The sequence below is a fragment of the Mixophyes fleayi genome, chromosome 7, assembly GCF_038048845.1.
Source record: "Mixophyes fleayi isolate aMixFle1 chromosome 7, aMixFle1.hap1, whole genome shotgun sequence".
Lineage (NCBI taxonomy): Eukaryota > Metazoa > Chordata > Amphibia > Anura > Limnodynastidae > Mixophyes > Mixophyes fleayi.
The window spans coordinates 152,797,647-152,821,346 of record NC_134408.1 but is presented as its reverse complement, the minus strand read 5'-3'; the positions used below and the strand labels follow the sequence as shown (position 1 = coordinate 152,821,346).

At 44.9% G+C, this 23,700-nt stretch overlaps 1 protein-coding gene across 2 annotated transcripts in view; it reads left to right on the top strand.

Annotated features, from left to right (window-relative positions):
• The window catches only part of SLC12A8 (solute carrier family 12 member 8), a 33,822-nt gene extending 10,397 nt beyond the window's left edge, over positions 1–23,425 (top strand). For both annotated transcript variants that reach the window (XM_075181205.1, XM_075181204.1), the window contains exons 2-14: positions 854–1,035; positions 1,129–1,266; positions 3,221–3,412; positions 3,745–3,976; positions 13,764–13,877; positions 15,301–15,388; positions 15,894–15,981; positions 17,877–18,023; positions 19,182–19,908; positions 20,519–20,616; positions 20,971–21,088; positions 22,127–22,187; positions 22,450–23,425. In XM_075181205.1, the coding sequence (XP_075037306.1) occupies positions 925–1,035; positions 1,129–1,266; positions 3,221–3,412; positions 3,745–3,976; positions 13,764–13,877; positions 15,301–15,388; positions 15,894–15,981; positions 17,877–18,023; positions 19,182–19,908; positions 20,519–20,616; positions 20,971–21,088; positions 22,127–22,187; positions 22,450–22,615 (2,280 nt within the window). In that variant the 5' untranslated portion in view covers positions 854–924 and the 3' untranslated portion in view covers positions 22,616–23,425. The remainder of the gene's footprint in view (positions 1–853; positions 1,036–1,128; positions 1,267–3,220; positions 3,413–3,744; positions 3,977–13,763; positions 13,878–15,300; positions 15,389–15,893; positions 15,982–17,876; positions 18,024–19,181; positions 19,909–20,518; positions 20,617–20,970; positions 21,089–22,126; positions 22,188–22,449) is intronic.
• Positions 23,426–23,700: the final 275 nt, after the last annotated feature.

The window sequence follows — 23,700 nt, the reverse complement described above, 5'->3', positions numbered from 1 at the left end:
ATCCTCATAGATTCCTCATTCTACCAGCAACGGATGATAATAATTATACACTTAGGGGGTATATTTACTAAACTGCGGGTTTTAAAAGTGGAGATGCTGCCTATAGCAACCAATCAGATTCTAGTTATCATTTATTTAGTAGATTCTACAAAATGAAAGCTAGAATCTGATTGGTTGCTATAGACAACATCTCCACTTTTTCAAACCCGCAGTTTAGTAAATATACCCCTTAGACCGCTGACTTTCATGTACAGAACCATCCACTGCAAGTAATGACGCGGCTCCTAGATTCATTAGTACTCGTTACATTTATTATACATGGGGCGGGCTGGGGTAGGGGGCATCTGCCCCGCGGGCCGGTCCCATAGTGGGCTACCTTGAGCTGGGTCACTGGGCCAATTGCATTTTATTTCCCTTAAAATGGCTACTGAGTGGAGTCCTACCTCCAGACTAATATGTGCCAGCCCTCCCCTGTATACGCTGGGGGTGTATATAACATGAACGGTGTGTTAGTCACATGTAATGTGTGATTGGTGTTTGTGTAAAACATATAATCTGTTGGTCTAGTAACATTTTACTCTGCGTCCTCTAGAACCTCACAACGATGAACATTCATCTCACATTTTTATACTGTAATTTACAGATTAGTTTATTAACCTGTGTAGGGATTGTTAGAACATGTTCATGTTTCAAAACCCCATTGTGAGAAAAATATTGAGGTGGAAAATATATCCTACTTATATCTCTTACTCTGTCCTTGCACTTAGTTTCGTACAGGAACTGTTTCTTGCACCACTGATATATACGCTGTATTAGTCACTAATTCTATCTTTTATACCTGTGATTGTAACAGTGACATGACGCAGAGGGAGGAGCTACGGCCTGGCTGGTCCTGTTACGTGACTCTCTGCAGGTGACATCATCATGACATCATCACTCAGTCTTGCAGACATGAACGGAAAAATCAAAGCTCCTCCGAACGGAAACATGAGGGAGAATGGAAATATCACGGACCTGTTCCACGAGGACGCGCAGGTGAGAGAGTATGTAAGATGCGCTGACGCGTTTTACCACCTGCGTCTCTTGTGACGGATGTTACTTGGATCTCTCTCTCCTCATTTCTCTCAGGTACAGTCCCAGCCGTGGTGGAAAATTCAGCTGTTTGTCTGGGAGCCAATTCTGTTTGGTACCTGGGACGGCGTCTTCACCTCGTGTATGATCAATATTTTTGGGGTGGTTCTGTTTCTCCGCACCGGGTGGCTTGTGGTGAGTGTTTTCTCCTTTTATGACGCTAAAAGTTTGTTTCTTGTAGATAAAACGTTATTCAATAGGAAATGCAGTGTCTGTACCTGGATCGTGTCCATTAAATCTTATTGATGGCTCTGACATAGGTTATAATACACATAAACTCCAATACGTTCTGTCCTTATAAATGGGACTAGTGATGTGATCACTTCAGCATTTATTACAAACACTTGTACATTATAAGGAATACCACCCACCCGGTGGATAATATAGATATTTACACTGATTCTAGAACCTCTTTGTAACTTTTAATACATAATCACTTCCACAGGAACAGGCTGGATGCACTTATCAGTGTTCTTATGTCATTAGCCGGATGTATGAACATTTCATATAGAAGATCACACGTTACAGAATTACTGTTATATGGAACATGATCCAGACTATGGCTTCCTACACACCGGCAATTCATTGTAACCTGCATTGCTCATATGTATGTGTTTAATATTCATTGTATATGGATGAGGAGATGTGTATACAAATGGTTTCAGCTTTTGAAGCGCACGTCATCCTGTTCGGACCTTGTTGGATCTTCTCCTAACATTTACAATGAGGTTAATGTAAGATTTCTTGTGGGTAACACACAAATATTTATGGTCTTATTTGGTACAATGATTTTAACTTAAAAACACATCTTACATCATATATTCTGTCCTTGAGTGAAGCTTCTGTATTTAGCCCATTGTTTCAGGATGTTCCTTTATCAGTGATAACAAATTAAGTGTAACAACTGCAGTGCTAATGATATTGTGCAGACATTTACCACAAGGACACATGACTCAGTCACATGATTAATCACGTGATCTAATATCAATGCAGCCAATATCATCATCATCATCACCATTTATATAGCGCCACTGATTCCGCAGCGCTGTACAGAGAACTCACTCACATCAGTCCCTGCCCCATTGGGGCTTACAGTCTAAATCCCCTAATATACACACACACACAGACAGACAGACAGAGATATCACAGAAACCAGAGGCTTGATCAGTTGTTATAAAGTAGTAAATAAATTACATGTTTGTTTTGTACATTTATAATCCATATAATCACTGGTGTGTATGAAGCACCCACAATAGAAGAACAATAAATCCTGTATTATAATCATCCAGTTCAAGATGATAATTTGTGATAATCTTAATGTAATGTAATTCCAGGGAGATTCTACAACAATCCTTATTGTGATACATAATGTCTATTACACAGTAGTAGTAGAGCAGGAAAGAAACATAACTGTAACGCAGAGATACAATTCTAGTGCAGGCTCACGTCAGCCATCACACACAATGTATCTTGTCCATATTAAATGTTACCGTCTATCTCTTGTCCAAAAAACAGGTAATAGGAGGCGAATATATAAGAGAACTGATCACACTGTAAATCCATTTTTATTATTTTTATGACACCCCGCTTTTTTTTTTTTATGGTGTAATACCCTGTTATAGCCAGCAGATGTCCCCATTGCCAAGTAGAAGTTTATGTAATGTAATAAAACATTTTTACAGATTTATATATAACTAAAATAATCACCAATCAATTACAGAAGATATTTCTATTTTCTTAATCAGAAAACTGCCCCAACATAGATGTAATTAATATTCTGCTCCTTCACATCTCTCTATATTTCATATTATACATTGGGGTCAGCTCACTGTCATCGTCCAGACATTCCCTGTAGGTGCAATATTGTTTGTTTCTGAGCTGCCGGATTTGTGTTGTTCTCACATACAGAGTGGTCTTCACTGTCCTCACTTCACCCCTTGTACACATCTCATTTAAAGGAGGATACTTCAGATTTACTGATTTATTATTTTGTGTCACTGTTTATAATTGTCCCTTTATATGTGGAGCGAGGTTGGTGTCTGTACGTGTCCAAGTTTCTAGTAGTGAATAATTCTCCCCATCCTGCCAGGGTAACACCGGGGTCCTGCTGGGAATCTTCCTGGTGTCCTTCGTGATTCTCGTGGCCCTGGTGACGGTGGTGTCGGGCATCGGTGTGTGTGAACGCTGCAGCATAGGCAGCGGCGGAGTCTACTCCATGATTTCCACTGTCCTGGGGGGCAAAGTGGGCGGAACGGTTGGTCTTCTCTATATATTTGGGCAGGTGAGTGAGCGCTCTGTAAGATACAAACGCCTATTTTCCCATATTGTAGCTGTGTGATTTCCATATTCTTGCAAATCTGATTGCACGCAGCTGTGAGATTATAAACTCGTGACCACAGAGCTTACAATCAGACTAAATTAAACATCATTTGTTTTCAGAGCTCTGATCCTGAGGTCATTCAGTTGGGTGATGATTTTTATGCTGAATTAAGAGACATCCAGTTATTTTCAGCCAGATCTTTTTTTTTTTTTTTTTAGTAACTATCGCTGATTTAACGCTTTTTATTGGCTGCGTCGCTCTATGACATCCCCTGTAATGAGCCCCTTCCTCAGTGTGTTGCAGGTGCCATGTATATCACCGGCTTTGCAGAATCTATCTCGGACCTGTTACAGCTGGAGAGCATCTGGGCCGTCCGAGGCATCTCCCTGGCCGTGCTCCTGGGGCTGCTGGGAATTAATCTGGCCGGAGTGAAGTGGATCATACGGCTGCAGTTGTTGCTTCTACTGTTACTGGCCGTTTCCACCCTGGACTTCGTGATTGGCTCCTTCACTCACCTGGATCCAGGTAAGAACCACAAGAATCTCTGGCTATGTTTGTAATGTGTAATTGTGCCAGCAGGGGGAGTGCTTCCTGCGTTGGTGACTGGACTAAATGCAACATACTGGGCCATGCGCTATGACCCATATTGTCTATAGTACACTGGTTTTATTTTGTGTCCCAATTTATTACATTAATTTTCCTGCCAATAAACCTCAACACTTTCCACACGTTCATGGTTCTTACATATTACTGTGTAGAACGGCCCAATCTGTGATTGGTTCTGTCCTCCGTCTCCGTTCTCCCTCCGCACCTCACTAGTTTCTCTCCTGACGCTCTGATCTTTCATTTCTATATAGAAGGTGAGAATTTCCACCGCGACTTTATTTCAATATTTAGATTCCGCTCAATTCACGTTTTTCAATGCAGTTTTTTTATGCAAAGAGGAAAATTCTGTTATAGAGACGTCATCAGATCAGAGATTGTAATGTTAAGATGGGTCCAGGTCTATGTAATTATCGCACAGGTCACATGATAAACGACTGTTTGGTCCGATATCGCATTAGTGTGTCCGCTCCCACGATAACGTTTTATCGTACAAAGCCCATCGCATCTGTTGATTTGGTTTTATAAAAAGGAAACAAGTGCAGATCGTATTGTATATGTATCCGGTCCCTAATTCCCAGGGACAATGCCCAGTTGTAAGGATCTGTCTCTGGTGATGTCCCCTATTCACAGTAATAACCACGTGCCCAGTACGATTCCTCTTATCCTGTGCACTGGGTTTTATTCTCAGACTAGTATTAGTATAACAGAATCATGTGGCGTACGGGGGAAACAAGAAGCTGCTGTAGGACAAAGATCAGCAGCCACATGCTGGGTATTGTAGTTCATCGAGGTCCGTCTAGGCTCCGCCATGTAAGATTCATCTATGATCCAGCGGGATGAGGGGCCGGTTTACTTGTCTGATATGAAATAATCTCTTCAGCTTTGTCCCCTGTTACTGTGATTTGAGATTTCTGTTCTGATCAACGGGGGAGAAACTACAAACTGGTCTTTGTCATAAGAAACGTAAAAAGCGGCAGCAGAAATTCAAGTCCATGTAGGTGGAATCTCTTAGAGGGATTGGGATGCAAAGTCGTTGGGAGGTTCTGGTCTAAAATAAAGTTACCTGACGTATCTCGGGCCCTGTTTCAGGGGTCTTTCTGCAGAAACTCAGGGGAAACTTTCCCTCTCTGAGGCCCGGTGACCTTCTGACCTCTGGTCATGGATCCACCATTTCCACACTGACTAGTGACCGCGCAGGTGATTGACGCACTTTCCGGCACCTCTCCTGTGACTGCTTCGTGGCTGCGGGGCTCTTCCGCTGTGTGAGCGCTAAGCAGTATGAAGTCACTTGTTAAAGGGGATATCTATGTAATACCCCCAGCAGATGGTTCATGGGAGATCTGTGTGCCCTGCATGGGCAGAGATTGGTGGTGGGGGGAGTGGGGGGCGGTTATTCTGTAACATTACGGCCAGTAATCTCTGCGCCATATATGTACATCTGATGCTGCATTATGTACATGTAACCACCAGGGGGCATCACTGCTCCATCTATTAGACTTTACTCTCTTTACACCACTTCAAAGACCTTCTGAGGACCAGTGAATCGTATGAATCCGCCCCACTCATCACTTTCCCTGGATGTTTATATAAGAATTAATGTTTCACACCAGGAAAGGCTCAATCTGTCCTGAAATAGACCCATCTTGACGCTGACTCAGCCCCGGGGACGTTTCTCAGCCCCTCAGTGGGATCTTCTCTCCCAAACGCAGATATCTGGCTTCATAACTATAAATATTTGAACATTTCCAATGAACAAGGTCTGATGTTAGTTAGACGGAGGCGCTGGGAGAATTGTCTTTTGCTTTCGCTTTGTGTGAAATGTTTTCCTGCGAGAAGCATCCAGATCTGAAGGAGAAAGATTAGGATCCGGCTCTTGTTTTCCTCCCAGGGAAGTGCAAGTTGCAGGGTGTTGTCTGGTTCCAGCGGGGGCAGGAAGGATGTCTGTCATTTGTTCTACACGGACCTGTGTTCATCCTGATTGCAGCCTTCCTGTAGCCACACACAGAGGGCGCACAGACGTGGGCCATACATGGTGCGCACAGACGTGGGCCATACATGGTGCGCACAGACGTGGGTCATACATGGTGCGCACAGACGTGGGTCATACATGGTGCGCACAGACGTGGGTCATGCATACAGTGCACGAGGAGGGCGCACAGAAGTGGGTCATGCATACAGTACACGCGGAGGGCGCACAGACGTGGGTCATGCATACAGTACACGCGGAGGGCGCACAGACGTAGGTCATGCGTGGTGCGCACAGACGTGGGTCATGCGTGGTGCGCACAGACGTGGGTCATGCGTGGTGCGCACAGACGTGGGTCATGCGTGGTGCGCACAGAGGTGGGTCATGCGTGGTGCGCACAGAGGTGGGTCATGCGTGGTGCGCACAGAGGTGGGTCATGCGTGGTGCGCACAGAGGTGGGTCATGCGTGGTGCGCACAGAGGTGGGTCATGCGTGGTGCGCACAGAGGTGGGTCATGCGTGGTGCGCACAGACGTGGGCCGCACATACTATACACGCAGAGGGCGCACAGGCACATGGGCCGCACATACTATACACATGGGTCACGCAGACACATGGGATCATCTACGTGCAGTATAAACATGAAAAACGCACGGGTCACACATGTGGGGTGGATATCTTGGTACATGTGATTACTTTGCACATGAGCTACTGGCGTGTTTGTGCTGTGTACCAGCTGTTTGCTGGGTTCTGTGTAAAAGAGGAAATCACTTTCTGCAGGTTTTTCCAATTACCACACATAGATGTAGCATGACCTCATACGTGAGCAGCTCCCAGACTGCGGCCGTCTGAGCCTCTGCCAAGTATGTGGGATAGGAGCCGGGGGACAGACCTGTAGTGGCAGCGCTCGGCCCAGAGACTGTTTATTAGCACCATGCAGGAGTTATCACAGGGCACACGGCACACGCAGACAGTGGCAGGAATCAGTGGCGCTATATAAATAAATGATGATTCAGGGATCAGTGTCCAGAGATTTCCCAGATATTTCTCCAATCACCGCAGGATCCTCATGTATCAGACAGAGAGAATGACACAACAAACTCTGGAATGTTTCTGGAAATAGTTCATGGTCACAGTGGGACGTAGTAACCGATGTCTTCAGGATCTGCCCAAATACTGCACCATGTTTACTAGAAGAAACTCTATAAATTAGATGTGACCTGTAGATGAGGTGCTAGATCCCATCATCTAAATCATATATTTCACCCAATAACGTTCTGTATGTTGCATTCATTGCAGGAGGATCATGGGCAGAGAGCTTGTGCCAAAAGAAGAGTGTCAAGGGGAGGGGGGCGTGCTGGTACCGGACGGAGGGGAGGGGGGCGTGCTGGTACCGGATGGAGGAGAGGGTGGGGAGGGGGGGCGCGCTGGTGTCGACCTGAGGGGAGGGGGGTGCGCTGGTGCTGGACAGAGAGGAGAGGGGCGTGCTGATGCTGGACGAAGGCGAAGGGAGGGGCGCGCTGGAGCCGGAGGGGAGGGGGGGGGCGCGCTGGAGCCGGACGGAGAGGGGGGGGGGAAGGGCGCGCTGGAGCGGGACGGAAGGGAGGGGGGAGCGCGCCCTGGTGCCGTACGGAGGGGGGGAGGGCGCGCTGGAGCGGGACGGAAGGGAGAGGGGAGCGCGCCCTGGTGCTGTACGGAGGGGAGGGGGGGGGGCGCGCTGGTGCCGGACGGAGGGGAGGGGTGGCGCGCTGGTGCTGGCAGGGAGAGGGGGGAGTGCTGGTGCTGGATGGAGGGTCCTTATCTGATACATGTGGGGATTGCACCTTTTGTATTTCTCCATTATTTCCACATTATATGTGGCTGGATCACTTATAAATAGCTTATTGTATAAATTTATTTCAATCAGTGGCGCAGTGCACCGATGTACATAATTGCTGATTTTTTTGTATTAGAAATGTATTGCTTTCTGATGCAGTAGGTGTATGTTGGAGAAATGTGTTTTTTGTAAGAAAGGAGAAAAGGAAATCCCATGCTACTTAGGCCTCTCCTTTGTGAGTGACAACGATCTCTTTCAGCCTGAATGCACAAGAGGGGTCTTTAGACTTTCATACTGTGTCTTAGAGAGATAGAAAACCTAACAGAGAGACATTTAGGGAACCACAGATTGATGTAAAAAAAATTAAGCTTAAATTGAATTTAAATCCAAGTTTAGAGAACATATTGCATCCTGATACTAATCATTGAATGTAATATATCAGACTTTGTGGTGTCAGATAGGAAAAGGGGCTGGTTACCCCCTGCCAATACATGTGTCAGAAACGCTATATAAAGAGCATTGTCTGACCATGTAATGTATTATACCCTCTGTACTTCTGGATGATCACTAGTACCTCTAACTAGTGTGTAATGGTCCTTGTAAGGACCCTTGAGCACATAAACATCATTGCTTGAAGATTCTGCATACACCTATTACCTGCTGTATTCTGTGACCAACAGATAAGATCTTATACTCTAATCCTGGGCTGTCCTGTGTTGAACCCAGCGTCTCTGTGCCAGCGCTCTGCCCGCTACCCAGCAGTTCTGTTCAATAGTAAGCCGTCAGGAGGAACCTGCCAGCCCCCAGCAAAGAGGCACTGCAGCAGCTATACCGGTTACCCCAGAAGTAAGCGGTTGAAGGATCCTAGTGGTGCAGCGAGAATCTCCTATAACAATTGCGCTGTTGGCATTTGCAGTCGCGAGTGTCTGGTGTCACCAGTAGAAATGGTCAGTAACAGTCGGTTACTGACGGTGAGTAAGGAACCCAGATAACCTGTGCAGGAAGAACATCCCCCTATTCCTCTCCCCCCTACAGACCTGGTGGTGAAGTCATACTATGTATTTGCTCATATAGTGAAGTTCTCTTCAGAATAATTATAAACCGACGAGATTATAGGCACCCCTGCTCCCCCAAATCTGCCCACGGATGGAGTCCAGAGCAGAGACTATATTACTGGAGTGAAGTGAGGTCTAATGGGGCAGTGGGGTGAGGGCAGAGAGCGGAGCTGGTAGGGGAGAAGTGGGTGTAGTTGGTAATAGAGGGGTGAGGGCAGTTGGTGTAGCTGGCACCAACTGCCAGCTGCACCAACAGAGTTCTTTATATACCATTCTGGAAATACGTGCTGGCAGGGGGTAAACCAGCTCCCTTTCCTACTTGGCACCACAAACTCTGAGATATTGCACTCAGTGATTAGCATCATGATGCAATATGTTCTCTAAACTTGGATTTAAATGCAATAGCGCTCCTTGACTTACATCTTAAAATTTTTGCCAAGCTGATTGCTAACCGTTTAAACCCTTTTCTCCCACAATTAATCTGTATGGATCAGGTAGGTTTCATTCCAGGTAAACCGGCTCCAGACAATACGAGGTAAATTCTGAACATTATAGAGACCCATTCAGCTGGCTCTGTGCCCCTCTTGTTGCTCTCCTTGGACACTGAAAAAGCATTCGATAGAATCCGCTGGAAGTATATGATGGCTGTTCTCACTAAATTTGGTTTTGGGGGCTCCTTTCTGCAAGATATATCTACCTTGTATACTACTCTATCTGCTAGAGTCTTCAGTAATGGGTTCCTCTCCTCTGCCTTTCAGATTAGCAATGGTACCAGGCAAGGCTGTCCATTATCCCCCCTGATTTTTGTTCTTGCTATGGAACCCCTGGCGGCTAAAGTTAGGATGGATCAAAATGTGGTGGGGGGCGGTCATTGGTTCTCAACAGCATAAAATCTGTTTGTTTGTGGACGATGTCCTTTTGTTTGTTTCAAACCCTGAGTCTTCCTTACCCGCCCTATCCCGCATTTTAGAAGACTACTCAGCGGTATCTTATTATAAGCTTAATACTACCAAATCGGAAGCTTTGGGGTGGCCCTCACACAAGATGCCTTGAAGCTCCTTAAGTCTACATATAAATTTCATTGGTGTTCCCTCTCCATAACTTAGGCATATGTATACCGTCTGACCTTAACCTGACTATCCAACTTAATTACCAACCACCGTTAGGCTTGTTTGATAAACTCACTAAATCCTGGATTAACTTTGAGGTTTCCTGGGTGGGGAGAGTAGCAGCCATAAAGATGATGCTCCTTCCAAAGATACTACACCTATTCCGTTGTATTCCTTATCTGGTGCCTATGTCTTTGCTTAAAAAATTCTATTCTATCGCGTTTAAATTTATCCGGAGCAATAGACGTCCCAAACTATCAAGACATAAGATGTTTAGAGCTAAAGTAAAAGGTGGATTAGCTGCCCCTAAGCTAGAAACATACCAGTCTGCGGCTATCCTAGACCAGCTTAGGGATTGGCATGCCCCTCCTCAGCTAAGGAAGCCTTGGGTTGACATTGAGCAACATAGTTTCTTCCCATTCCCATTACTAGACCTGCTATGGTTAGACAAGCCGAGTAGACCCAGCCCTTCCCAAGCCCTGAGAAGTGTTGGAGACTCTCTCTCTGTCTGGGACAAGATGTTGACTCTTCTGCCAGAATTTCATCTCCCCTCCTCTAACCTTTCAACAATTGCACTGTCCCAACTGATTCCAGACCTGCGCCTTGGCTTTTGGGACAGGCAGGGGGCTAGTCGGGTGCGGGACCTTATGGAGGGAAGCTCACTTCTCTCTTTTTCCCCAATTAAGGAGAGATATGATGTCCCAGCCTGTGACTTTTACAAGTACCTCCAAATTAGACATTGGGTGCATTCTCATCCCTCATCCCCACTGGCCTTGAAACCGGCTCCCCCTGGTATTGTGTTGTCTCTCTCTCCCACTTCTCATACTCTTGATGGTTCCTGTGGACAGCAGAGATCTCTTGGTGCAGGGGATCTGGGAGAGAGACCTAGATTTAGATATTTCGCCAGAGGTCTGGACGAAAATCTATCGGAATATATACAAAATGTCAAAGTGTATCAACCATTCAGAAATGCTTATTAAAATAATTCACAGGGTGTATCTTACACCAGACAAACTGCATAAAATCTGGCCGTCAGAAACCAAATACTGTTGGAGAAATTGTGGGGAAGTTGGTACGCTTATACACGTTTTTTGGAACTGTCCTAAGCTACAACCACTTTGGGTTGAAATTTTCCAGCTAATCACCCAGGTCACTAAGGATGATTTATCCCCATCCCCGGCCATGGCACTTTTACACCTATATCCCCCTCATCTTCAGCATCATAATCACTATGTAAAAATACACAAGGGGGCGCTAGTCTTCTCACTTCCCATCAAATTTATTAAAATACATTAATTTTATATAGAAATGCAGATATCTTGTAAATATATTCATAGACAGTATGAAAAAAACTCTGCATATGACATAGAAATTCAACAGTACATTCTATAGTCCCAGAATTTATATTTGACTTATAGTATTATAGTCATGTGATATTAAAAAAAACAATAATGTGATGGGTGAGGGCAGAGAGCGGAGCTGGCAGTGATGGGTGAGGACAGAGAGTGGAGCTGGCAGTGATGGGTGAGGGCAGAGAGCGGAGCTGGCAGTGATGGGTGAGGGCAGAGAGCGGAGCTGGCAGTGATGGGTGAGGGCAGAGAGCGGAGCTGGCAGTGATGGGTGAGAGCAGAGAGCGGAGCTGGCAATGATGGGTGAGGGCAGAGAGCGGAGCTGGCAATGATGGGTGAGGGCAGAGAGCGGAGCTGGCAGTGATGGGTGAGGGCAGAGAGTGGAGCTGGCAGTGATGGGTGAGGGCAGAGAGCGAAGCTGGCAGTGATGGGTGAGGACAGAGAGCGGAGCTGGCAGTGATGGGTGAGGGCAGAGAGCGAAGCTGGCAGTGATTGGTGAGGGCAGAGAGCGAAGCTGGCAGTGATTGGTGAGGGCAGAGAGCGGAGCTGGCAGTGATGGGTGAGGGCAGAGAGCGGAGCTGGCAGTGATGGGTGAGGGCAGAGAGCGGAGCTGGCAGTGATGGGTGAGGGCAGAGAGCGGTGCTGGCAGTGATGGGTGAGGGCAGAGAGCGGTGCTGGCAGTGATGGGTGAGGGCAGAGAGCGGAGCTGGCAGTGATGGGTGAGGGCAGAGAGCGGAGCTGGCAGTGATGGGTGAGGGCAGAGAGCGGAGCTGACAGTGATGGGTGAGGGCAGAGAGCGGAGCTGGCAGTGATGGGTGAGGGCAGAGAGCTGAGCTGGCAGTGATGGGTGAGCCCAGAGAGCGGAGCTGGCAGTGATGGGTGAGGGCAGAGAGCGGAGCTGGCAGTGATGGGTGAGGGCAGAGAGCGGAGCTGGCAGTGATGGGTGAGGGCAGAGAGCGGAGCTGGCAGTGATGGGGGAGGGCAGAGAGCTGAGCTGGCAGTGATGGGTGAGCCCAGAGAGCTGAGCTGGCAGTGATGGGTGAGCCCAGAGAGCGGAGCTGGCAGTGATGGGTGAGGGCAGAGAGCGGAGCTGGCAGTGATGGGTGAGGGCAGCATGTGTGTGGCTCGGACAGAACAGACTGGAGATTTTACGCCCCCATCATTATTGTGGAGTTTAACCCTCGCCACGCTGGTCCCGGCCCGGAGGAAGTGGCCCCACCGTTCCACTCTGGAATAAATTATTTTTTGTTTTTAGATAAATAAGAATGTAATTGTGACTTGTGGAAAGTGTGGGCATGGAGAGGAAGAGATTAGCTGCTGGTATTGGAATAAAGGGTTGGGAGCGTCTGGGTGTAGATAGCGGCATCTGACACAAGTAACGAGACCGCTGAGAGAAGAAAGTGTTTTCTGTGTCCTGGATCTGAGCGTCGCTGTGTGACTGATATATAATCTGAGACTCCAAGTCCCTCCAGCCAGAAGTTTCCCTTCACAATGACGGCGCCCAGATCCACCAGCGTCTGGCGATAAGGGGGGAGGTGCAATGAACAGTGGAGATAACATACATTGTCCGGTGTTATCCCGACTTTCTTTTGTAGCTCTGCTAAAAAATAGTCCAGTATTTGATCTGTTGTGACGTCACTGGCCCCACCCCGGTGTATGAATCCGCCATTCCACACAGCGCAAGTCTGCCAAACTGTCAGTCACTGTGTCTGCTGTCAAAGCTCCTCCCTACTAACATGGCCGCCTCCTGCAGTGACAGTATGGTGGATATAGTTAGTTATATATTAAGTCTCCAATTATACCTTGTATATTATTCAGCTCAGTAATACAAGCCTTTGAAAAGAAGGTTATATTAATAATGTTACAAACCGGTTCTTCATGTATGTGGTGGTTGTTTTTTAAGCTGTGGGTAACAGAAATCTGATATAAATGTGTCCTGTGAATATACGGTCTCTGCAGAGTTATACCAGCATCCAGGCCTGTGTCATCTGGAAGTCAGCGCTGCGGAATCAGTGGCGCTATATAAATGGTGATGATGATGATGATGATGAAGTAATCTGAGTTATTATCTGATATTATAAAGGGGGAGTCTGTAAAGGTTGAGGGAACGGGAGGCAGGAAAGTGGTTATTAATAGATTATGCAGAACATTTGCCAACATTTTACCACAAATTTACCTCAGATTCTAGTTATCATTTATTTAGTACAGTCTACAGAATGACAGCTAGAATCTGATTAGTTGCTATAGGCAACATCTCCACTTTTCAAACCCCCCGAAAAACTCTCAACTTGATACATTTACCCCCAGGTCTGTATGATAGACGCTCCAACTATATAATAATATAGGTGATTATATGTGGATTGCACGCCAAGGGGCCGTGTAACATGATATATGTATGTTCTCTTTCCTCAGAACACGGTTTTGTAGGATATTCGGATGAATTGCTGCGGAACAACACACTTCCAGACTATACCCCCGGAGAAAGCTTCTTCACTGTGTTCGGGGTATTTTTCCCAGCTGCTACAGGTATTAAGGGGGGGGGTATTATCTAGTCTATAAAACTGATAAATTGTGGGTGTGTCACCCCCCCCAAGCAGATGCTGCATAGAGTGTATGTGATGCTCTGATCCCTTGTACCCCCCCCGCCAGATATGATGCACACAGAGTGTATGTGATGCTCTGATCCCTTGTACCCTCCCCACATACACAGATGGTGGATATAGTGTATTTGTGACACTCTGACCTATTTTAATAAATGGCCGCACAGATCCCTCCATATGTTTTGCAGGACGTTAAACAGCAATATCTGTTCTCTAATTAACGGATCACCCAGTAATCTGCTGCACATGATTCAAAGAGCTGCGATGGAATTAAGGCGGATTAGTTACTATGGAGATGATTCAGTTACAGGAATTGCAGTCGGTGACCGACGTATAGAGCAGATAACATTGTCCTCAGAGTAATGTGGATATAATGCTATATTATATACACCACCATAATACATATATACTGCAGTAATACTCTCCCCAGACAGTAGGTGTGTGTGTGTATGTGTGTATGTATATATATATATATATATATATATATATATATATATATATATATATATATATATATATATATACTGTAATAATACTCTCCCCAGACCCCAGACAGTAGGTGTGTGTGTGTGTGTGTATATATATATATATATATATATATATATATATATATATATATATATATATATATATATATATATATATATTATACTGTAATAATACTCTCCCCAGACAGTAGGTGTGTATATATATATATATATATATTATACTGTAATAATACTCTCCCCAGACAGTAGGCGTGTGTGTGTGTGTGTATATATATATATATATATATATATATATATATATATATACTGTAATAATACATGCTGCAGCCAGAAAGGTACATATACAATACATTACTATATACTGTAATAATTCTCCAGAGGACCATTTTATACTACATACTGCTATGATATTAGTAATAAATTGTAATCTATAAATGAGACCATTTAGGACCGTTTTAGGTAAACATTTTAGGAACAGAAGTTTTGTCTGAGAACATTGCGGTTGTGGGGGGAGAGTTTTCCTATTCCCACCAGACGTCCTGTGTGTACACTTACAGGTTATGCTGCAGAGTCTGCAGTGACGGCTAGCGGGACCCTGCACTCAGCTGATCTATGACGGGTCCGTCGGGGGTTGTAGGACCCCCGGCTCACAGTATTATTGTGGGGATCCGCTCAGACCATGTAGGATCTAATCCCGAGATTGCTGTGATTATTGCAGGGTGAGATCTACATTCGGATCCACATGAATATTACTTGTGTGTTAATACTTTTGTTACTACACAACGTGGTAATGATACATAAGTAAATATATATTCTATACACAATATCTTTACTTCCACGTCTGTCTGTCCTGATCCATAGGCGTCATGGCCGGGTTCAACATGAGCGGAGATCTGCAGCGACCGTCCGTGAACATCCCCGTTGGCTCCTTGGCCGCCATCGCTATATCGTAAGTTTACAGCAAAGAACCATATTCCTGTAATACAAGTGAGAGAACCGATGCTATAGATGGCAGCAGCCTATGTGCTGTATATATTACATTATATATTATATTACACCGCACAGTATATTGGGGGATCATGATAGAACTTAGGCGCTAATGATCCGCTCACACGAGCACATAGAAGGTAAATTACGTGACCTCCGTATATCTAATGACAAAGTTAGGCCGTTATACAGGTCAGAGCTACGTGGTGACTTATAATACCACTATTATTATATCACAGGGAGGTGAACAATATCCTTGTGTGAAGCTGATCCTCACATACAGGCGCCTATTACCTACACTGACCGTAATATGTTCCGTCATGGAACTGACATGTGACACGATGACATCACAAGTCTCCTAATATAAGAACGTACCGATCACTATAACTTGCACCTCTTCATGTTACATATAAGGAAACGAGAGATGGAGATTTGATTCCAGTCTGAAACTGATTCTGTCGTTCTAGGTGGTTTCTCTATATTGTGTTTGTCATCTTGCTCGGAGCCATTTGTACCAGGGAATTCCTGCGCTATGAGTTCATGATTGCAGAGAAGGTAAATCAGACCATCCGGTGCTCGGGCCGAACAACCTTGTCCAACAGGGCAATCAGTGCAGACATCACCGGTACCGTTTACTGTCTGCTCCTCCTGTGATAGATCCTACACGGTGCTGTGTATGGTCTGCAAAATCATAGTGTACTGTACCCCAATGTCTGATCTAGAACCTCTCCCTGTGACGTCTGTACTGTACCCCAACACCTGATCTAGAACCTCTCCCTGTGACGTCTGTACCCCAACACCTGATCTAGAACCTCTCCATGTAACGTCTGTACCCCAACATCTGATCTGGAACCTCTACCTGTGACGTCTGTACTGTACCCCAACGTCTTATCTAGAACCTCTCCATGTGACGTCTGTACTGTACCCCAACGTCTTATCTAGAACCTCTCCATGTAACGTCTGTACTGTACCCCAATATCTGATCTAGAACCTCTCCATGTAACGTCTGTACTGTACCCCAATATCTGATCTAGAACCTCTCCATGTAACGTCTGTACTGTACCCCAACATCTGATCTAGAACCTCTCCCTGTAACGCCTGTACCCCAACATCTGATCTAGAACCTCTCCATGTAACGTCTGTACTGTACCCCGACGTCTTATCTAGAACCTCTCCATGTAACGTCTGTACTGTACCCCGACGTCTTATCTAGAACCTCTCCATGTAACGTCTGTACTGTACCCCAACACCTGATCTAGAACCTCTCCATGTAACGTCTGTACTGTACCCCAATATCTGATCTAGAACCTCTCCATGTAACGTCTGTACTGTACCCCAATATCTGATCTAGAACCTCTCCATGTAACGTCTGTACTGTACCCCAATATCTGATCTAGAACCTCTCCATGTAACGTCTGTACTGTACCCCAATATCTGATCTAGAACCTCTCCATGTAACGTCTGTACTGTACCCCAATATCTGATGTATAACTGGTCTGTGTTGTTATGTGACGCACAGAACATTCCTCCTCCTCCCAGAACCCCAATATAATATTATATGTAACACCAGCATTTTATCCGGAGTTATTCAGAATAACCGCAGGTTGTTTCCTGGTTTATAGTTGCCCAACACATGAAGTCCGTGTTACATGGAATAGCGATGGTATGAGTGGTTACTCCAAAAATAAAACCTCTCTATGTGACCATGTTCCAGTACCGTGGCCCCGGGTCTATGTAACGTGTTCACGCGGCTCTGCAGGAGCTGGATTACGTCTAATAATCTGCAGCATTAACTGTTACCAGCTAATACGTGATTCACTTGCTGGGTCTTATAATGGGATTATGTTCCTGTACTTCTCTCACGGACTCTGCACTGTGATATCCACAGAGTAACAAGCTGTATATAATATTATGTCTCTGTTTTGTGGCAATGAATGAGACCTCTCATAGGTTTAACTATCAAAGATTAAAATCATTCATGTTACATGGATGTACTGCAGAATTCACTCAGACATTGGGCCGGTAACCCCAGCTCATGCGTCTGGTGGATCCAGCACTCGGACTAAACGTTACACTGGAGAAACGCATCTTGTTCAGGGTGTACAACAAACTGTGAGAAGACAATCCGTCATTGGTTAGAGTCCCAGGCACAGACAAATTAAGACACCCATGGGACCCCAGGCTCCCCACGTCCCTACCAAAAATTCCTTTACCATGTGATCCCCCTGAACCTCTCCACCTTACCCTTGAGTAAGTATATACTCACCAGGGGTCAGGGTGTCTGGGTGGATGGTGGGTCTTGGTGGGGGCCTATGTTGCTTATTGGGTAATCCAGTCCAGGCAGGTGGTCTCTCTCAGGAGACGGACAAGAGGTGATCTTGTGGGAGTGTTGTGTTTGGCTCCGAGTTGTCTCCTGTTGGATCTGATCCTCTGTGTTCCCCCCTCCTCAGGTGTCGCTGGTGGGCTTCCTCTTTCTGCTGGGTCTCTACATCTCCTCGTTGGCATCCTGCATGGGGGGGCTTTATGGCGCTCCCAGAATCCTCCAGTGCATCGCACAGGAGAAGGTCATACCTGTGCTCTCCTTCCTGGGACACGGGGTAAGTCGGTTATTTCAAAATTAAAAACCTCAAATCGCTAAAAGATGAAAGTTAAAATAAAAATCCAGAAACACAAGTTGATCACTGATACTGATTGTGTTTGATTACTATTTACTATGTAAAACTTTTAATTACACCTAATCACATTACCATAAATGTTTGCAAGCAGGTTATTTTTTTTATTTATTTTGCAAACCATGTCCAGGATTGGGGGTCAGATATATGAAAGAATGAAATGTCCTATATGGGGGTTAATGCAATGATATAATTAGTAATTCCTCTGAGCAGAGTATGAACATTCCACATGTAATTCTATTGAGAAAAGAGATTATAGACTTGGCTGCGTTCCCTTCCTCATTATAAATGGTGGGAAACAAACTGATTACGTGTCAATCAGCCAGTAGTTATGAGATGACTATACAGCGATTAATGATCAGCTCCAGAATCTGTACAATATAGATGAATACAGTATAATATATTATATAATGTAAGATGTAATATAGAGTTGGACCTTCTGATCATAAGACGTCTGTCTGGGTCCTCTGCCCAGAAGGCCACTAGCAAAGGAGCCTGAGGTGGCTCCAGTTGGTGCCCAGTGGGTGGCAGTGAATCCCTTGGGAGTGGTGTCCCCACATAGGTGGGTGGGAGGCACATTCTATGTCTCATCCCAGTCAGGACCTGTTTAGTTGGCACTTTACTTTTTGTTGGGGGGTTTTCTCACTTGGATTGGGTTTGGAGAGATTCTTAGGGGCCCTGTCCCTAGATTTATGTAAGTGGTGCTCCCATTGGTTCTCCTGAGCCTGGGGATAGCTTAGGTGGACCTCATCATTGTAAACAGACCTGTGACAATGAGAGGTCGTCTTGCCCCTAAGGAGCTTATTGGCCCTGGGCTCTTTGTACAATTAAAATATGCTCAACATCGGATATATCCTGATAAGTTAAGGCGATGAATTTGGCAGCCTGATGATTTATTTTATGGGGTAGGTAACCTTTAGTGTAATAACATGTTAATTTAACCTTTATAATTTGCGTTAGTCTGGAGAGTGACCTTTAATAACAAGTATGAATCAGTTGAACCAGAAAATACATAAAACTTGTAAAGAAAATGGATAGGAATATATCTATCTTATCAATGTCTCTTTGGTTGTCTCTATTTAGAGAGGTCCTAACAAGACTCCGGTGGCTGCTATCTTCTTGACGGGCCTCCTTACAATGGCTTTTGTCTTCATTGGCCAAGTGAACACATTGGCACCAATAGTTACCATTAATTTCATGTTGACGTACAGCGCTGTGGATTACTCTTACTTCTCGATAACGATGACGTACAATCTGCAGCACTCTCACAGAAAGATCAAAAGAGTGACTTCAAGGACAGCAGGTCCATCTCAGCCTTTGGTCTTTGATAAGTCCACCAATTATGGTTCAAATGGGACCCTGCTGGAATTCACAAAAGACATGGATCAGCTCTTCAAGCCGGGTCACACAGAGACGATGGACAGCACCAGAACTCCGGATAAAGAGCAAAAGACATTCATGAAACTCAAAAAGTCTAGAAAACCAGCTAAGGAGACCTTGCAGAACAGCTTCCAACTGGACTTTCAGCAAATCGCCGACCATGAGCTGGAGAGGAGGACTCTGGACAAAACCACAACTGACCCGGACCAAGAGGACCAAACGGTGGAGAACACAGTCACTGAGCAGGTCCAAGTGAGCAGTCTGCTAGCTCCAGAGCCTACAGATAGTGAGGATCAGAGTGTAGTAAAGAGCGACGTCCTGGAACAAGACAGCCAATGTATGTGCGATGAGACCGAGAACGTAGACCGAACAGGCGACCAGGAGCAACTGGTCATGGAAATCCAGCAACCAGGAGCAGAGGAGAAGGAAGGTGGGTTTGGGAGTGTTGGCAACGCTCTGGTTGTGTCTCAGCGGTCATTAAAGTGACATGTAATTGTAAAGTGCTACGGAATATGTTGGCCCTATATAAATAAATTGATGATGATGTAATGAGTGATTGATGTATAGAATGAAGATGGAGAGTTATTACTGCTGTGGACTATACTACTGGTCCATCTTGGTTTGTGTGTACTGGTGCCTCTTGGGTGGTCAGTGATCTGAATAATGGGGGTGATCCTTCAGCATCCTCTGTGTATATGTTGGGTGACTCTGAATGAATAAGGTGTTCTTGTGGGAAATGGAACAGATCTATAAAAACATATAGAAATCAGATGTTAACAGACCACAGACACTTTATTGAATAAGAAATTAATGTATACACTAAACCAGACATAAATCTGCCCCCCCCCCCAAATGCAATCTATTGAAATTGCTACAATTAGCACAATAAAAATAATGAAAATTAACAACATGAACAACATGAAGCACACCAGTTCTCGAAACCAGGATATTGGGGTGTACCTAGGAAGGCAACAGGTGCAATAATACGTTAATATGGTCCTTTTTCACTTTCATAAATTATATTTTTTGATTTTCGACAGATTCGAACTCCAAAACGAAAGTTCCAGAGTTCGAGATTCAAGGTCTGTCCTCCTCCTTCTACAGCAAACTCTGCAATCACTGGGTGTCTTTCCTGGGGGTGAGTATCATGTACTCTATACATATTACCATGTCCGTTCATGTCCCTGTCTACGCCCCATCCTCTGTCATTGTGGTAGAACTGAGAAACAGAAATAGATTTCTGCAACACTCTGTTAAGATGAGAAGAAACAGCGGAGGGGGCAGCCAATAGATGGGGGGCTCACTGTGGACCCCTAAATGGGCAGAGCTACGGGACTGGTATGTGCTATATGCTATATTTGTACTATGTGTATATAGCATAGGGATAGATGGGGAAAATTTTGCACATTGAGCCTTAAAAAGTGACTTGTGTGTAGTTTATATTCAGCGTTAATGTTTGACTATAATAATCTTTGTTCTCCCTCCCTGGTAGGCGATCCTTTCTCTTGTTATAATGTTTGTGATTCAGTGGATCTACGCTCTGGCAAACATCGGTGTGGCCATTATTCTGTATATCTACATTGGCAGGGTGAGCCCGGGCTTAAATCCAGGTACGTATCGGGGCTCGTGGGTCAGAATGCGGCTGGTAAATACCCAAATTCGTGTAGGATCTGTTTATGTGCCTGTGTCCGATTATGTAGATCTACCCTGCGGAATCCTGCAGGTAATGAATCATTTTAGTCAAGTTTTGTTTAAAGGATATTGCCGCCAAAAAATATTTTTTGTTGGCTAATATTGGAAGAACCGGAAGTCCCAGCCAGCTCGGTAACACATTACTGCGCCCACATTAATTTACTTTGAATTCAGTAAACTGATTATTGGCCTATCCTCCAAGTGTAGTTATATTTTGGATTCTCCAGTATTGTAGAACTACAAGTACCAGTACGGACTGGTTCTACAACAGCGTTGAGCCAAAAGTTTTAACTTGGCAACAAGGGAGAGGGTCTCTGTGCAATTTGGGGGTCTCCGTGCAATAGGGGCAGTGTCCGATAGGGATCTGTGTGTGTGTGAAGTAGGCACAATTTGGCACCTTGGGGGCTAAGGCCCTCTTCTGACGCTCCTCACGTGTGTTTTGGCTGCCTACCTCTATATACAGTGTACTCATGTGCTGTATGCAGAGGAACGTACTGGATGATTATACAAATCCTCCAGTCGCTTTATGTGGATCCACGTTATCATTTGTGTTTTCCTCTGAATGTCTCGTTCTCCCTAAAAGCAGAGTGTTGTGTGTCCCTCTGCACAAAGATTTTTTTATCAGGTCACAAGTTCTCTAACTTAAAATACAATAAAAAAATGAAATCTAGAATTTGAGATGTTTGATCCAGGATAAATCAAGAGTTAAATACTGACTGTTTTTTTATGTAGCAACAAATATCAACTTTAAATTTCAGTGTACAAATAAGCTATCAAGTATTTGTGTGCTACATGAAAAAACAGTCAGTATTTAACTTATGTGCAAAACAGAAAACTAATTTGCACCCCTTGTATTGTAACATGGTTTTGTCCTGGAGACTGAAATAAGAAGTTTCTTAAGTTAACATCCTTAATGAATCAGCCCCAGGTCTCTCTCATCGCTTTTCTCATCGTAGGAGCCGCTGCGAACTTCAGCTTCTTTGCGTGGATTCGTCTATTGGCCACAACTGTCTGCAGGTCTGTGTTACTCTTTAATATTAAAGTTTCATGTTATTGTGTCATATTGTAACAGGATTGTTGTGAAAAACAGCAGTTAACCCTATAATCATCCCGGAGTGACCTCCATTATGGTAAATGTTTCGTCAAATTGGCCTGTAAGAGACGCAGAATAAATATGAATGTAAATATGTTACTGGTTGGGTGTGTAACAAGACCACTAGATATAGATATATAGATGTCTGCGAGATACATTGTTGCCCATCTCTCCCCTCCCCCACAGGAGGAAACCGTCGCACGAGGAGCAGTATGTGGTGACTCCAACCTTTGCCTATGTCGGCATGGAAACCACGCAGCTGACGGAGGAGAACGCTGACTTTGCGTCACGTGGCCGATTCCACCATTCGTCTGTTATCAGTAAGGGGCAATTTGTAAACCAGTTTCACTAGATCGGGTCTCTCTGGTACCAGAGCGCCGCTGAGCGTATAATGTGCGCCAAAGGAGGAACCCTGCATCGGGGGAAGGAATGCCGCAGAATCCAGAGTCACATGTGAGGTGTAGTCGAGAGGTGACGGAGAATGGCGATGTCTATCTCTGCTGCTGCGACTGTTTGCTGATTATTCAGACTATTCATGCTTATTGTGGGGTTACCCACTCTGGGGGGGCAGATATAGACATTCACATCCCCCCCCTCCACCTGAAGAGACTTCATGTTTCCGGAAACAGAATCTCTGGTGTGTCACCGGAGGTCTCAAGGAAGCCCAATAGAAAAAACATTCAACCTGAACAAAGAAACCTGGTGTATATGGCAGTGTGCAGTGTGTGTCCTTCACATTTGAAATGTTTTTGTTTGTTTTACAACCTATACTGCAGAAAATTACCGCCTGATACAGAAATCCAGAAATGTGAAGAAATTAGGTCAAGGTCCCACGTGGCTACATTTAAAGAGAAATGTCCCCTACAAGGCAGCCATTTGTAGGGGAACTGATATTTATGAGAATGCAGCCAAACAATAGACTAGGAAAAGATGTGCCTCGTGCCTCGTACCTCAATTATGTCCCTAGAGAGTCAATAGGCAGAATATTGGTTCACCCCACAAAAAGCTGCCGGATGATTTGCAGCCACTTCCTGGGATGACAGCTGATGCCCCGATCCTGGGGTATATGTCTGTTATTTACCTCCAGCCAGGGGCAGTAACTGGGAATCTCCTGGTTTATGTATCATTTTGTTCATTAAACATTTCTCGTGTGACGCTGTGACACAGAGCACTGTTCATTGATGTCGTTTTACACGGTGAATTACGTTGCCGGGAACCGATTCACAAACCTATCGCACTAAAATGATTACAATGGTGATTAATGGGCCATAAACAATGTTACAATCATTTCAAATAATATAACAATCTTCTCAATACATATTCAAACTCAATTATGTTTAAGGAGTAAAATAATCTAATGGGTGATAAATGAGTTTAGTGCACACTCACGCTCACTATTGCTCACTCTAATTCATGTTCTCTCTTGCTCACGTTCTC